Source organism: Panthera uncia (genome assembly GCF_023721935.1).
Source record: "Panthera uncia isolate 11264 chromosome B2 unlocalized genomic scaffold, Puncia_PCG_1.0 HiC_scaffold_24, whole genome shotgun sequence".
NCBI lineage: Eukaryota > Metazoa > Chordata > Mammalia > Carnivora > Felidae > Panthera > Panthera uncia.
In genome coordinates, this window is record NW_026057580.1 from 112333428 (window position 1) to 112350695 (window position 17268).

General features: G+C 44.5%; 1 protein-coding gene across 1 annotated transcript in view; it reads right to left on the bottom strand.

Annotated features, from left to right (window-relative positions):
- Positions 1 to 255: 255 nt before the first annotated feature.
- Positions 256 to 17268, bottom strand: part of PRKN (parkin RBR E3 ubiquitin protein ligase) — a 1335825-nt gene continuing 1318812 nt past the window's right edge. Inside the window, exons 11-12 of the mRNA XM_049653164.1 lie at positions 9919 to 10036; positions 256 to 2987 (exon numbers count right to left, since the gene is read on the bottom strand). Coding sequence (XP_049509121.1) covers positions 2875 to 2987; positions 9919 to 10036 — 231 coding nt within the window. The 3' untranslated portion in view covers positions 256 to 2874. The remainder of the gene's footprint in view (positions 2988 to 9918; positions 10037 to 17268) is intronic.

A 17268-nucleotide genomic window follows, 5' to 3' on the forward strand; every position in this document is an offset into this window, starting at 1 on the left:
CTGCTGCTTCTTTTCAAATAAGCCCTCCACCTCTGTGCTTATTCATTTTCACTCACGACACCAGCTCTCTAATTTAGTGCCGGAGATGAGAGTCAGCACCAGGGCCACCCTTCCTAACAACTTTGTGTTTCTTCAGAGAGTTTCCTGTGGTGCTTGCTACCAATGGGCCCTCATGGCGTGTGGCTTGCCTGCTATATGTATAGGAGCTCTCCAAGAACGTTCCATTCCAGATTGCTCAAACACAGACTCATTGTCAACTCACAGCCACTGAAATAGTTCTAAAGAAATGCGGTGTCAACACACCCACGTCAACAGCGACGCAAGGTCACTGAGCTTTTCTGAAATGACACTACAGAGAAAATCCTTGTGGTTTTTCCTGACTCAAACTTCTGTTTCGGACATTTGTTAGAAAAGTTTGCTGATAAGGCAGGAAAGTGACTGTTAGATTTTTAACTGATGGCCATAAAAATGGCCATTGCTTGACCAGGCGATCCCTTCAGGCCACGGGGGAGGCTCCCGGAGCGAGGTGTCCTGTGCTTCCCTCCCACACCTTCAGCATTTATTGGAAATATATCTTCAGAGAGGGACTCAACAGCTTTTTTGATGCTTTTATTGATAAGTTGAGTACAACCTTAGATTTAGTTGTCAAATATTCCTTTACACATTTCAGAGAGAAATATTCTTCCGCAAGGATTCTATCTCTACTTTTTTGATACATTCACATTTGGTTACAGCATTCATGCTCAAACACGTTCATTTGTGGTGGTTTGTGATTCATATTCATTTACAGACGCTGTTTTTTCTTTAACTTGTTTCAGTGTCCTCCTCTGGGAGAAAAAATAAAAGAGACCACCACCAGGAAAGGAGCAGAGACCTAGAAACTTCTACGGTGCCCGAACCCATGAGAGCAACCCTTGTTCAGGCTTCACACATCCAACACACCATGCAAACTTGGGAGGAAGCAAAAACGACAGTATCGCTAAACCCCAAAACTCTAGTGGATATAAAATACTGGGTGCCCACATGACAGAGGGAACCATCGGATTTGTCACGTTGGGTCACTGTAAGAAGCTGCTACTTACTGGGATTGTCAGTACTGTGCAGTCGGGCCCTGAGTGGGTTTTGGACTGATCACTGATACTGGGACACGTGGGCTCATGCCTACTGACCCTCCTTTTTCTCACACTCACAGATAATGGCTCTCCAGGACCTCTCTGTGATCTTAAGGGCTTCCTGACATGAGCCTGGCAGCTTTGGGGTCACGTCGGGGAGGCTGGATTTTCTGACAGAGCGAAGCCAAGTGAGGCTGTTAATGCCACTGTGGCTGCCACACCCCATCTGGTCCCAGGTCTAGCCTCTGAGAGAAGAGGGAGATCAGGCAGGACTGCCCCTGGATGGATGGTTAGGGAAAGAGGGACGGAGGTCCTTGGGAAATATTCTGAGGTCATTCCCTCTTTCTCCCTAGCAAGGATTTCTGGTGCTATGTCTACAAAGAGAAGCCTTGCTACTGATTTGATCATTTCCAGGTGCCCTACATCCAAAGAGGACCCCATGGGCTAGTGAAACTCATTATGCTGTGGTCACGATTGTCCCTGAGAAGACAGACAATGAGAACAAACGACGGTGGTTATACGTTTTCATCTGTAGGGTGTGCTGTAGGAAACGAGGTTTGTTGCATTTAGTGAAACGCATCTCTTTTTGATGTGTTGTGGATGCCTCAAAAAAGAAAAAAAAGACAAAAACTTGGTGAAGGCTCCATTTCGATCCATGTCAACGTGAGGAAACCTTCTGGTGTGACTGTACTGTCCTAGAGAAAAGGGCTCTCCCCGGAGTAACCCACTGGGTAGGCAGAGCCCCTGGGGTGCACAGATGGGGGCAAGGAGCAGGTGCAGAGAGAGCTTAAACTCCTGTGGTGCAGAATCAGGTTTGGCCTCATTTCCATAGCCCCGGAAATGCTCCTTCTTTAAAGATCCTGCTTTAATATACTGCACTTTTGTTACCATTGAGAAGCATTATAAAGCCATTTATAAAAATGTCTCCCCTCTGGGCCCCTTATCCATTAAATTTACAGCAAAGCCAAAGGTACTAGCTTGTTCTCCAAGCCGCAAAATGAATGTCTGAGGTCGAATTATAGACTTCGTAATTATTTTCAGAAAAAACAAGTTCTTTCTCAAGTCGCAAATAATTAAATAGAATGAAAGTACATGGAGTTTTGATTTCTCTCCTGGAATTTAATCATTCAACATTCAAATCAGCTTTCATAATTTCTCACTAGTTGACAAGCCGATTAGTTGATGTTCCGTCAATGTTATATATATAGTAGAATTCTTGGGGATAAAGGCACAGTCTTGACTATTGCCTGTGGTTCTTCGGGAACAGATGCTCCCTGAAACCTTAAATGAGAACATTGCTCTTAAAGTTGTGAGTACAGTGCTCAGAATCCGTCGCGGTCAGTCTTACAGAGAACTCACCCAGTCGTTGCTGAAGGTAAAATGCGAGAAATGAAAAAAAACCTGAGGAATCTCTATGTACGTGTCTAGTCTGACTCGAAATGACGCGGGAATGGCCATCCACACAAAAAAGCCGAACCACACTTTCACCTCTGCTCTGGGTTGTGCGTATTGCTGAGGCCTGAGAATACTTCTCGCTCTTTTTCATGGGCACAAAGCAAGAGATGCGAGGAGCTTCTCCTCTGACTTTGTTTTTGTAGTTTTGGAAGGACCTTGAGGGCTGCGTGTGCGTGAGAGAGAGAGAGAGAGAGAGAGAGAGAGGGAGAGAGAGAGAGAGCGAGAATTTGGAGACAGAAGACCAGGGCATGGCGGGACTCGCGCGCCTTTCCGAGCCGGCCGGCAGGGGGCGCGCGCAGGGCTGCAGCTACACGTCGAACCAGTGGTCCCCCATGCAGGCGCGGTTCCACTCGCAGCTGCAGGCCCAGCACCACTCCAGACGGCACTGGGGCTGCGGGCACTTCATGTGCATGCATCCTCCTGCGGGCAAAGGACACAGGTGAACGCCTGGACGACACCACTTCCCGCACCGGCACCCCGGTCTAGAAATGCCTTTTGGCTCACCTGGGTGGCTCAGTTGGTTAAGCATCCCACTCTTGGTTTCGGCTCAGGTCATGATCTCGCGGTTGGTGGGTTCGAGCCCCACATCGGCGTTGTCCGCGCACAGCCTGCTTGGGATTCTCTCTCCCCCCTCTCTCTGCCCCTCCCCTGCTCACTCTCTCTCTCAAAAATAAATAAACTTACAATTTTTGAAAATGTTTATTTATTTTTGAGAGAGAGAGAGAGAGAGCGAGCAAGGGAGAGGCAGAGAGAGAGAGAGAGAGGGAGTCACTGAATCCAAAGCAGGCTCCAGGCTCCGAGCTGACAGTGGGGCTGGACCTCACCAACCCCGAGATCATGACCTGAGCTGAAGTCTGCCACTTAACCGACTGAGCCACTCAGGTGCCCTGTAAATAAATAAACATAAAAAAAAAAAAAAAAAAAAAAAGAAACAGTTTTCTAAGGGAATGTCTCAAGCAATCCAAGGGCAGAACGTGGACTGAGGCAAACCCGTCGGAAAGCTCCCTGGAAGTTGTGCAGTTAATGACCTTCATCAAGAAAGGAGTGAAGACGAGGGGTGCCTGGGTGGCTCAGTGGGTTAAGGGTTCCTACTTCGGCTCAGGTCATGACCACACAGTCGGTGGGGTCGAGCCCCGCGTCCAGCTCTGTGCTGACAGCTCAGAGCCTGGAGCCTGCTTCGGATTCTGTGTCTCCCCCTCTCTCTGCCCCCCCCCCCCAATAAACATTAAAAAAAAAAAAACATGCCACCCTCATCTAGGACTAATTTTATTTATAAATCTGACTTTATTTACTTCTCCTGAAATGGGACTTAGAGACAAATGTCTTGTGTTTCACAAACAGGGTCAATTCCTTACTGAAATATATATCAAGGTTGATGTTTTAAATAGATGTTCATATACTTAGCAACTTAATATGGAATATATAATATAACTTGGCTTGAAACAGGAGTTGGGACAGCAGTATTGAAAGTATTTCATAGGGAACGCAGCCCTTAATGCGATTCAAGCTTTTATTTAGGGCGAGCAGACGGGGAGAAGTAGGGGTGCTACATGCACTACCTCATTCACTCCTCAGAAGCACTTTGTGAGAGAGCAGTGTTACCCTGTTCTAGAATTTTCTTAAGGCCAAGGACTTTTAAATGGCAAAGTCTGAGATTTAACCAGGATCTGTTGTTCTTTCACGGAACAGGGCCTTTGCAGCATGAGATGAAAGGTCCCTTATTCGGGGATTCACTTTGGGATTCCGCCCCTTCCCACACTTGTTAAATTCGTTTCTTATTTGTTTCTGGGGCTCAGACATCAAGTCTGCGGTGGAGTGCAGAGGGAGTTACTCGTATGAAGTTACATGTAGACAATGGCTTCTGATCGAATTTCCTAGATAATTCAGGCAAAAGCGGTTCTTTGCTTGAACTCGATATAACATTGGATGTGCTCTATTATTCAATTTTACCAATTATCTTGTTAAGTCATTTTTTTTCTTGCCAAATTTTCTAGGTAATTGCTTCAGTACTGTCTCATTTTTATTATTAGAAACCTGGCATAAGAACTTCCACCGATTTAAAATATTTATGAATATGTAACCGAAGGAATTTGTTTTAGGAGAATTTAAGGGCATTTAAAATCCCATACTTTCCCAACTTCCTTTTGGTTTGTTTTAAAGATCATTTAGGGGTGGGAGGGAGGGGAGGGTGGGTGATGGGTATTGAGGAGGGCACCTTTTGGGATGACCACTGGGTGTTGTATGGAAACCAGTTTGACAATAAATTTCATACATTGAAAAAAATTATAAATATGCAGAAAATCAGGGGAAAAACTCACCTATGATACTTTCATCTTAATATTTCTCATTTAGGATTACACACTGGCAGGACTGTGTAATTTTCCACACATATTTAATGACTGTACATTTATGATATAAATAATATAATGTTTTCCTACTATACCAAATTTTCACGGGTATGGAATACTAACATTACAAATGAGGTTTTGTTATAGAAACTAGAAACATAATGGCTCTGTAGAATAAGAAGAAAGGAAATAGGAAGAAAGAATATTCATGTTATTAACTTTCTTTTCCACCTTGGTGCTTAATATATGCAAGGCAGTATGCTAGATCTCATAATATGGAGAAGAATCAGGGACTCTAATTCTAAAAACTCTGCCAACTTCTTTTTTTTGTATTTATTTATTTTTATTATTTTTAAAAATTATTTTGTAATGTCTATTTTTTTATTTTTTAAAATATATTTATTGTCAAATTGGTTTCCATACAACACCCAGTGCTCATCCCAACAAGTGCCCTCCTCCCTGCCCATCACCCACTTTCCCCTCTCCCCCAACCCCATCTTCCCTTAGTTCTCTGTATTTAAGAGTCTCATGGTTTGCCTCCCTCCCTCTCTGTTTGTAACTATTTTTTCCCCTTCCCCTCCCCCACGGTCTTCTGTTAAGTTTCTCAAGATCCACATATGAATGAAAACATGGTATCTGTCTTTCTCTGCCTGACTTATTTCACTTAGCATAATACCCTCCAGTTCCATCCACGTTGCTGCAAATGGCAGGATTTCATTCTTTCTCATTGCCAGGTAATATTCCATTGTATATATAAACCACACCTTTATCCATTTATCAGTTGATGGACAGTTAGGCTGTTTCCATAATTTGGCCACTGTTGAAAGTGCTGCTATAAACACTGGGGTACAGGTGCCCCTATGCATCAGCACTCCTGTGTCCCTTCAGTAGATTCCTAGCAGTGCGATTGCTGGGTCATAGCTTCTCTTTCAAAGTGTATTTATTTCTTTTGAGAGACAGAGAGCACAAGCACACCAGAGTGGGGCAGGGGCAGGGGCAGAGAGAGAGGGAGAGGGAGAATCTGAAACAGGTTCTGAGCTATCAGCCTAGAGCCTGACTTGGGGCTCCATCTGACAAATGGTGAGATCATGACCTGAGCTGAAACCAGGAGTTGGATGCCTAACCAACTGAGCCACCCAGGCGCCCCAAAGCTTTGCCAACTTAAAAGTAAATGTGACCAAGAAGCTGACAACTTCACGTGACTTTGAGGGCATTTGAATGAAGAAAACATGGCTTCCCTCATCGAGAATTCTATCCACCGACTGATGCTCAAACCATGAAAAGCCCAGCCTATGCCCTGCCAGCCCCATGGCTGGGGCCAGCCACTCTTTCATTAGGTTTAATGACAGAGGAGAAGTTCTTGAACATCCTGGCACTTTTTGATCAGAGAATGGGACTGGAATCTCATCTGTTTGAGGCAGAAATGAAGGAAGCCACTTTCCGAGGTGGAAGGCTGCGGGAGGAAGTGCAGGCTTAGCCTATGTTTAAGATGGAAATGAGCCTCATTTTCATTACGGCTTTGCTGCACGAAGAACTACTTTCTGGGATTCAGATGACCGTGAAATAGATCACTAATTTACTTTGAGGACGAGATCATGAAACGAGCTTTTCTGGCCCATAGAGCTCACATGTATCTCTGCTGCATGCTTGAAATCAGTGGAGACTATCATTAATAAATTTAAAGTCCCAACTTTTCTGTTCATAGGTTAAGAATCTATAGGTGAAAAATCAGTGCTTTCCATTTATACTAAGTCACGCTATTTCAAAGAAATGGTGGATTGGGGAACCTTTTTAAAAATAATTTTTAGGGGCGCCTGGGTGGCTCAGTCGGTTAAGCGTCCGACTTGGGCTCAGGTCATGATCTCGCGGTCCGTGGGTTCGAGCCCCGTGTCGGGCTCTGTGCTGACAGCTCAGAGCCTGGAGCCTGTTTCAGATTCTGTGTCTCCCTCTTTCTCTGCCCCTCCCCTGTTCATGCTCTCTCTCTGTCTCAAAAATAAATAAATGTTAACAAAAATAAAAATAAAATAAATAAATAATTTTTATTTTATTTTTGAAAGAGAGAGAGAGAGAGAGACAGAGGGGGACAGAGGATCCAAAGCAGGCTTCGTGCTGATGGCAGTGAGCCCCATGCGGGGCTTAAACTCAGAAACCGTGAGATCAAGACCTGAGCGGAAGCCAGATGCTTAACCCACTGAGCCCCCAGGCGCCCCTCCAGGAAGACAACTCTTAGCCCTCAGGCTTTTGCGCTCTGCTAGCTTGCTTTCTCTCTCCTATTTTAGATAAAATATCTGTTCATATATTTACTAGCTTCTTGTTAATTCAACAGATATCTGTCAGGACTCTTCTGGGCCTGGGGGACAGACAGACAAGGCTCCTGACCTTTGGTGATAACAGAACGGTCTCTCGCTACTGAACTTGCATCGTGAAGTGAGTGTTCGTGAAGGGTCTCTGCGTCTCCTCTGACTTCAGGTTGTCTACACGGCATCACCGCTCCAGCGGTGAGGACCGGAAGAGGTCTTGCCCCTGGCTCCGCTGACGTCCTCTGTGCTCACTGGAGTGTCAACCCACCGCACAACCCAGCGCACGGAGGAGAACAGCGGCTCACGGTGCACGCGGATCTATTTGTTGCCAGGAGACCACTGACTCGGCGCCGGGGACCTGGCCTGAACTGAGCCCCGTTCCTGCCGCTCTGGGATGTGCTCGCACTCTCCCCTTTGCAAGAATAAAGACCTCCTAAAGGGCATGACCGAGGAAAGAGAGGGGGGGGTGTCGCACCTCCAGGCTGCCGGGCTTCACGCCACGGCGCGCCAGCGGTTAGAGGCCTGCCGGGCAGGTGCCGCTCATGCTTAGTGGGGAGAGTGTGGGAAAAGTGTACCTGGTGCTTCGTTTTACTTCTCATCGGGCAGGGCTGCCGCCCCTACCTCACCCACGCAGAGGTGTCTGACACTTAGGACGGGCTCCAGCACCAGGCTGCGATGGCTTTAAGCTGGCCGGCACATCCAGGACTGACTGCGGCAGGTACCCCACTGGCTGCTGTGGGGTATCGGACTGACCGTGAACGGGTTGGCCCAAAGTACAACTCTGAATATAGACTGAATGCCGCAGAGCAGGGGCGGGTTGTGCAACGATGGCCGGCAGGCAACAGGACCGCCACGCTATCGTGGGAGCAGGGCACACTCAGGAGGGGAATAACACCACAGCTGCAAGTGTAGACACAGCATCGCGGAGCTGAGCGGGCCTCCCTCCGTGTCCTACAGCGTATGACAGGGGTCACTTGTCCATTAGGACGGGATCAGGAAGGGCGGTCCTTCCGTCTGCCAGCTCTCCCCAGTGTCCCCGTAGGCACGGTGGCCTCCAGCATTTATGAGGAGGCACGGGTGTGACGGGGTGTGTAAGGAAGGAAGAGCAGCCCCTCTTGGGAGTTGATGTCTTGGGTTTGGAGCATCGTCAGGGAGAGAACCGTTGGGAGTGTGGCTCCTGTGATTCTAAGCCTGTTGACTCACGCAAACCAGGGCACAACCGTGGGCTCCTAAAAGACCACCTGCGGTTAATGTCAGCGAATCCAGCGGCATCCCCAAAGTTTCAGTTCACTTTCTCAAAATTTAGAGAGTAGTTGGTAGAAGGCCAAAGGAATACCTCTATTGAGAAACAGATTCATGTGAACGATACTCTAATATAGGGGGCAAGTGTCGTAGTAATGTCGAGGACTAAATGTCCCACAGCGGGGATGGGGATATCAGAGCCCAGAGTGTGTGCTGCCATTGAAAGGTACACAAGTGGGCGTGAGGAGGAAACAAAGAATATCATGGCCAAAAGAAGCGGGAACCTGCCCATTAAACAAAATTAAACAGATTTCTTTTACAGAAGGAAGTCTGGATTGCCAATGTATATTGTGAGCAGGGATAATAAGAATGGCTTCCTTATGCGATTCCTGTGAGGGCTAAATGATGTGATAATTGTAAGGAACCTAGAACAAGCATAGAACGAATGCTCAATACAAGTTAATTGTTTGTGTTGTTGGTATTATCCAAGAGGGGGCTCTAGTAGGAATGACCTGGCAAATGTATTTGGCATGGTGACATTCCCCCTTTCCCCACTGAGTGTCTCTAGACACCAGAATACTATGGCGGATACACTGAGAAATACTGGACTAGGATACTGGACTAGGAAATATATATATTATATACACACACACACACACACATATACACACACACACACACATATATATACATATATATACACACATATATATACATATATATATACACATATATATATACATATATATATATATATTAAAAAATATATATATAGTAAAACCTTGGTTTGCAAGCATAATTCATTCCGAAACATACTTTTAATTCAAAGCACTTGTGTATCAAAGTGAATTTTAAGAACCATTGGCTCAGTTGTGATCATGTGACATTCGGCATCATGTACGACTGGTATTGCAAAAGATATCGCTCATCTATCAAGCTAAACTTTATTAGAAATATTTGCTCATCTTGTGGAACACTAGCAGAACAAGTTACTCACAGTCCAAGGTTTTATATATATATATATATATATATATATATATATAGTAGACAACTTACCAGATACAAATTGCCTAATATTATTAATAATAAATAATAATAAGGGTAATTAGGGTTTATGGAGTGCTTTCTCTATGCCAGGTACTTGGCCGAGGTCAAGTACTCTATGTACTTGGTACTCTATGCCAGGTCATGCCCTGCATGACGTCTCATGCTTCTACTATTGGGGGACAGCTTCTGTTTTCATCTCTATTTGACAGAGTTGGACCGTGGGCTTAGGCAGTTAAGAGACTTGATGCGGGACAGCAGAGAGATTTGCACTCTGGGCAATGGTTCCAAATTCCCTGAGTGCCGAACTGCTATTCAGTTACACATCCTCCTAGAATTCCTGACTGTTATAACCACGCAGCTCATGTTCTCCAAGAAGCTCACCAAATCCTCACTTTTTCCGTAGCCCAGACTCACCATTTTTTTCAACTGGCACATGGCAACGGGGACAGGGCTTGGTGGTTTTCTTGATTGTCTCTTTAGAGGCCTCTTCCCACCGAGCTTGTTCCGCGGCCTTCTCGTCAACTCTGTAGGCCTGCGAATAAAGACAAAAAGAGTTGAAATTCGGATCTTTACATCAGGGTTGAGGTTCCTTGAAACACCGATATGGGAACTTCTTCGAGACAGAAGTGTCTTCAGGCAGCACAAACACAAAGTCACTTGGCAAGTGGTGGACAAGGTTTGACACGGATGGGATATACTTCCCTTGGCATGGGCCCTTCGCTTGCAAGCTAAGAAAACACGGCTTGATTTTATAGTGCGAGATCCTCTCTTTCACTGTTTTGAATAATTGTAATAAATAACATCTATCAGGTGTCCAACGTGCAGGCAGGGTGATCAGTGCTCTACAGACACTTCTTTGTTCGATGCTTTGTCAGGAGAGTGTCCTCGCTTTTATTTTCCATCGAGGATCAAGGGAGTTACACAGTTGCCCAAAGCTGGAGAGTGGGACATTTAAATGTTCTTCATCTTGTTATCCTTCATTCTTGCACCTGGGGAACGGTCTTCTGTCTTCAGGAGCCAGAAGAAGGAAACAAAGTTGACGTGGCTGGGGATGCAGAGAGAGCCGGGAACAGCCCATGTGAGGACTCTGGGCTCAGGGGACATCTGCCCGGGCTCCCGTCCTGGCCGCAGCCGGGTGGGTGACTCTGAGACGCCCCTTCACCTCTCTGAAAGGTCTCATCTCTTAGATGGAAGTAAAAAAATGCCTAGTGCCTTTGGGGGGTCTCAAGCACGGAGTGTGTTTCTTTGAACGCGTGGGACTAGTATCTGACACGTGTCGTGAAGTGATGCTATGAATTACCTCGGGGTCTATCGCACGGCGAGCTCTCAGAAATGTTTGCAAACACTATTCACGCAGAGGACTGAGTCATCCCCGACCCTCAGCACAGGAGGAGGGGGTGTTTCATGCAACCACTGCAGACATTCATTCTGCTCCTGTCTAATCACTCAGACGCTGCTGTCCTTCCCGCTTACTTCGATAATTGGATGACGTGTGCAGAAAAAGAATTAGTACGTTTTAAAAAGTGTTTATTTTTTTGAGAGAGAGAGAAAGAGAGAGCAGGGGAGGGGGAGAGAGAGGGAGACAGAGAATCCCAGGCAGGCTCCGTGCTGTTAGCATAGAGCCCAACTTGGGGCTCGATCTCACGAACCATGAGATCGTGACTAGAGCTGAAACCAAGAATTGGACGCTTAACTGACGGAGCCACCCAGGCGCCCTGTGGATTGGTACATTTTTGGATTCAGTACAAGAAACGTGTAGTCTCGGTCTATATCTAAAATATTTCAACATGTTAATCCAAATAGAATCCCTCCATTTTGGCTTCTATAGCATCTAAACAAATTTTTTTTGTGAGCATTCAAGTCATTTGGTTAACTTGTAATAATTATTTTAATATATTCCCAGAGCTAATTTACATTAAGAAACTACTAAAATTAACTCCTTACTAACTTTAAATATAAAGTAGGTAAGAAATCAAATACCAAAACATGCTCTAACACTCTGATATTACTCTAATAATAATGATAATGATAATACTCAACACATTCATAACCCTCGTTTTTACACGTTGACTCCCATCATTTCAGTTGCTTGTCATAATAACCTAGAGGAAACGGTGCGGTTTCTAATAAGTTAACAAACTCACAGATGAGCCCTCTGAGTGACAAAGGTCAGGTGCCAAGTTCAGGATGCTTACACTTCTGCAGCAGCATCAGTGCCTCTCAAATGCAAAAATTTGGAAAACCTGAAAGATGGGAACTCAAACCAGAGGTGCTCACATACAAGTTCCTCGCCCATGACACTGTGCTTTGAGCATCAAACTCTGCCCAGCACCATCATGCGTAGCAGGTGGCAGGTTTTCTAGGTGGTGAGCATGAAGGCAAGAGCTAGTAGGTAGTCATCCTCTTATGGCCCCGGTGCAGGGAGGCGCTTGGATCTAAGACGCCACTTCTGGGGAGTAGAACCCTCCGTCCCACGTTCGAATCCAACGTCCAGCCATTCACTGTCACATTCAAAATACTTTCGAAATGTTAAAGTGTTTCAGTCTTAATAAAGACACCAAAAGTAAAGGCAACAAAAGCAAAAATAAACGAGGGGGACTCAGTCAAACTAAAAGGCTTCTGCACAGCAAAGGAAACGTTCAGCGGAATGAAATGGGGTAAAATATTTGCAAATCAGATATCTGATAAGAGGTTAATATCCAAACTGTATATAAGGCTTCTAGAATTCAATAGCAAAAAACCCCAAGAAATCTGAGAAAAAAAAAATGGGCAGAGGATCAGAACAGACATTTTTCCAAAGAAGGCACGGTAAAAAGGTGCTCCGCATCACGAATCACCAGGAAAATACAAATCAAAGCCACCGCGAGCTATTTACCTCACACTTGGTAGAATGGCTATTGCAAACAGATAAGAGATCCCAAGTGTTGGCGAAGATGTGGAGAAAAGGGAGCCGTGGGCACCGTTGGTGGAGATGTAAACTCGTGCAGCGGCTGTGGTTAGACAGTGTGCCGCCACTTGTAACAACTCAGATACACCTTGGAGGCATTATGCTCAGTGAAATAAGTCCAAGAGAAAGACAAATACCATATGATGTCACTTGTATGTGGAACCTGAACGTGAACTCGCGGCTACAAGGAATGGACTGACAGTGGCCAGGGGTGGGGTTCGGGAGAGAGGTAAGTCAAGGGGGTCACAAGGGACAAACTTTCAGTTATCAAATAAATGAATCCTGGGGATGTCATGTCCAGCATGATAACTATAGTTAACAATACTGTATTATATGTTTGAAACTTGCTAAGAGAGCAGATCTTAAAAGCTCTTAGGAGAAGAAAAAGAATTGTCTACGTATGGTGATGGATGGTAACTAAACTCGTGGTAATCATTTCTCTGTCTATATATCAAATCATTATGCTGCGCACCTGAAACTAATATAATGTTATATTTCAATAACATCTCAAAAAAGAACGATGTATTCTGAGGTAAACAGCTATGCTTGTACCCAACTTGCAGCATTTAGTGGTTTTTACTGTAATTCGTATGTATGTTTCTGTTGTTTCCAATAGAAAGCGAATTTGTCCAGGGCCGAGATCATGTTGGTATCTTCCTCCCACGACCAGGATCTGCCTGGCACCTGGCAGCCACTCGCGATGTTTTGGCTGAGTAATGAAGGAATGACACTAACACGATAAGCATCCAGGGATAAGGCCCCAAGAAGCCGGGGGGGCACGTGGGGTGCATCCTAATGACGGCCTTGCAGTGAAGCAAATTTCTTTCTGTGAATTAGCTATCCCATTCACAAAGGAGGCCTCCTTTATAACTCAGAGGGTGTCATGTGATTTGTCAATACTTTGTTAGGATAAAACAGAGTAAGTTTACTGGCTAAGAATAACCACAGGTACTGAGAACTTCCTTTGGCCCCGGGATGATTTAATGATGACTCTGGCTGAGAGTGCAGGGTGATAAAGCTGTGGTCGATGACAGCAGTTGCAAGATTTAGTAAGTAGGTTTGTATCTTAAGTACACATCTTCCAATCAGCTCAGATTCACCTGTGGGCTTAATCCTCAGTGATACATAGCAAACATCCCCTAACCATATGCTCCAAGATTTTCTTTTTTAAGGTCTGGGAGCTCGTATCTCTAAAGTGATGCTGTAAAATTGTTTTCAGGGGCATATAGATCAGAGAAATACATAGTTCTACTTAGTAAAAACTAATTTCAAAATTCTTTTCAGCAATATGGCTTGCTGTACAATAAATGCAATTCTTCTCAGGTCTATGCACCTAAAAATGATGGATGAAATATGAAAGAAAAATCTTTACTTAATGCATGGCTGATCTGGTGGGAGAATACAGGAAATCCCTGATGGCTAGAATAAGAAAGAGAAATTTTAAAAAGTTAAAAATAAATGGGGGTGTCTAGGTGGCTCAGTCGGTTGAGCATCTGACTTTGGCTCAGGTCATCATCTCGCGGTTCTTGAGTTCAAGCCCCGTGTCAGGCTCTGTGCTGACAGCTCAGAGCCTGGAACTTTCTCTGGATTCTGTGTCTCCCCTCCTCTGCTCATACTCTGTCTCTCAAAAATAAATAAGCATTAAAAAAATTTAAAAAAGAAAGAGAAAATCCTCTTGGGTAAAGGAGGGAGGAATCTGGGGTTTGCTATGGGGCTGTATTCTTTGTCTCAGGGTGCCCAGAGCTGGGTCTTTACAGGTCCCGAGAGTATAGACTGGACAAAACCTGGACCGGAGCAGGGTGGAAAGTGGAATCAAATTTTCCCATTACACACACACAACCTAGACTCCAGAGGGGTGATATCCTCAGCTGATGGGAAAAAAATCTTCCCAGAAGAGAGAATTGGTAAAGAATTAATAAAGCTATGTGCTGGTCTCAGCCTTATGGTGAGGCGGGTTGGGGAGACAAAGTTTGAGAATTCCTAACCACCAAGCCTTACACCCAAGGTTTTGTGAAAAGAATGCATACTACCTGATTACCTGAGAAAAGAACCCAAGCCAAGAAGTTAATTTGAAATACTCAGAATGCTCTGGTAGCATACCCATGAACCTGGCTGAAGCAAAACTATTTTCCATAGAGTACTGCACTTCATTTATTTACTTAAAAATTTTTTAAATGTTTATTTATTTTTGAGAGAGAGGGAGACAGAGAAGTAGGGGAGGGACAGAGAGAGAGGGAGACACAGAAACTGAAGCAGGCTCCAGGCTCTGAGCTGTCAGCACAGAGCCTGACGTGGGGCTCGAACCCATCGACTGAGAGATCATGACCTGAGCTGAAGTCGGACGCTTAACTGACTGAGCCACCCAGATGCCCCTAGATTAATGCACTTTAAAAAGCCAAACTTCAAAAAAAAAAAAAAAATCATACAAATAAAATTCCAAAAAGCCTGAGATCACACAAAAAAGTTGCAACTATAGGAGAAAACAAACTATCATGAGTGAAAGTGACAGAAATATAAAACTGAAGAACCTGACCAACAAAGGTGTGGATACTGGAACAATCAGATACAGAATACAAAATAAATACATTTGATATGCTCAAACACCTAAAGGATAGAAAGTGTGGTAAAGGCATCAGAGACTGTCATGATTAACCAGGCACATTTGGAAAAGACACATACTTCTTTGTTTCGTGCATTTCTTTCTGAACACAAAGAAACTAATGATTAGAATTAGAAACTCACTTGATGAATTACATAGCAAATTAGACACAAATGTGGGGTAACTCGTGAACCGGAAGATACAACTGAAGAAATAACACAGACTGCAGATCAGAGGGCAGTCAGTACAAAACGTGAAAAGTAGAGTGAGAGTGTGGACAGTGAAAAGGTAGAACACTTCTCTAGAGTTCTAGACAGAGAGAAATAGGAGAAGACAGTGTTTGTACACAGAGTGGCAAAGAAAACAGATTATATACAAAGTAACAGTTATTCTGACAGCTGATTTCTTGACCCCTGGATGCCAGCAGACAGTAATAGAATGTCCTCAAAGTACTGAGAGAACGTCAGCCTACTTAGAATCTTCTACAGGCAAAATTAATTTTCAGAGTGAACATTAATGAAAATACTTAGAGACGTAAGATACAGAGGATTTCTCACCAACAGACCTTCACTAAAGGAACAGCTACATAGGATAAAGTCCAAAGGAAGAGCTGAATCACAAGAAGGAACTGTGAGCAGGGGCGCCTGGGTGGCTCAGTTGGTTAAGCCTCCGACTTCAACTCAGGTCATGATCTCACGGTTTGTGGGTTCGAGCCCCGCGTCGGGCTCTGTGCTGACAGCTCAGAGCCTGGAGCCTGCTTCAGGTTCTGTGTCTCTCTCTTTCTCTGCCCCTCTCCCACTTGTGCTCTGTCTCTCTCTGCCTCTCAAAAATAAATAAATGGTTAAAAAAATTTTTTTTAAATAAGGAACTGTGAGCAAAGAAAATGGTCATATGCGGATAAATCAAAGCAAATACTGACTATACAAAACTATCAAAATCATGTTCCATTGGCTGGTTTTAAAAAACCAAGGTAGAACTAAAATGCTAGACAAGAACTGCATGTAAGTAAAAGGATTAAGTGGCTCTAAGGTGCTTATGTTATTTAGGCTGAGAGTCATGGACTTTGTTACACTGATATATGTTTACATTTCTAGTGTAATCATTAAAAGAAAAGAGAGAAAGCACTTGGCTTCTAAACAAGAAAAAAATTAATGGAAACAGCAGACCAACGAAAAGTCAAAGAGAAGGCAAGAAATGGAAGTATAGAAATATAGAAAGATATGGAAAGCATAAAATAAAGTGGCCGAAATGACTGCAAATACATCTGTACCCACAGTGATGTGAAGTCGACGGTAATCTAGAGAAAGGGTAGGTAAACAATGTCCCACGGGCCACGTCTGGTTTGCCACGGTGCTGTAGGTAACGTTTTATTGGAACAGCCATGTTCATTCATGTACATATTACCTAGGACTATTGGCAGAATTCCGCTGCAAGCATTTGCAGGATTGAGGACTTGCTTCCTGACCGGCTGTCAACTGGGACTCATTCTCAGCTTCCAGAGGCTGCCTGCATCCCCTGGTTCTTGGCTCCCTTCGTCAACAGTAGCGGTGGATGGAGTCCTTCTCGTGCTCGAATCTCTCCTGCCTCTTCGTCTGCCCCATCTCTCTGACTTCACCTGGGAAAGGTTTCCTTCTTTGGACCCACTGATTATCTAGGAGTCACTCCTTAATCGCGTTTGCAAAGTCCCTTCTGACAAGGCACCATATCCCCAGGGGTCAGTGAGTCGGGTATGGGCAACTATCTATGAGGGGCCATTACTTGACCTACCATACTTGCCCCTGGTCTAGAGTGGGCTTCTCAACTTTTCTCTCTTGTGCCATGGTTCCCTTTGGCAGTCTTTGGACTTCTCAGAATGTTCTAATATAAAATTCAGAGGATGCCAGCTATCTTGAAATATGGTTATTAAATAATAAAATAAGAGTTTTTGACGTAATGCTGTATGGGTTTTGCTGTTGGGAACACATTAGTTAGTAGGATCCAGGGGTCGATGTAAAATTACCATTATTTTGAAATTGTGATGAGTAAGTGATACTTTAGGTTATCTGTAACAACTGTAACGTGATATGAAAACAGATTGCTCCCAAACGTCTGTGTATCCAACATCCCCGGCCCAAGGTCCCTCCAGATAGGGTACTGAGAACTCACACCCGGAGTAACAAAATACTTCTTGTGTCACCATTCGCACGTGAGCCTGAACTGATTTGGATCTGGCAGTCCG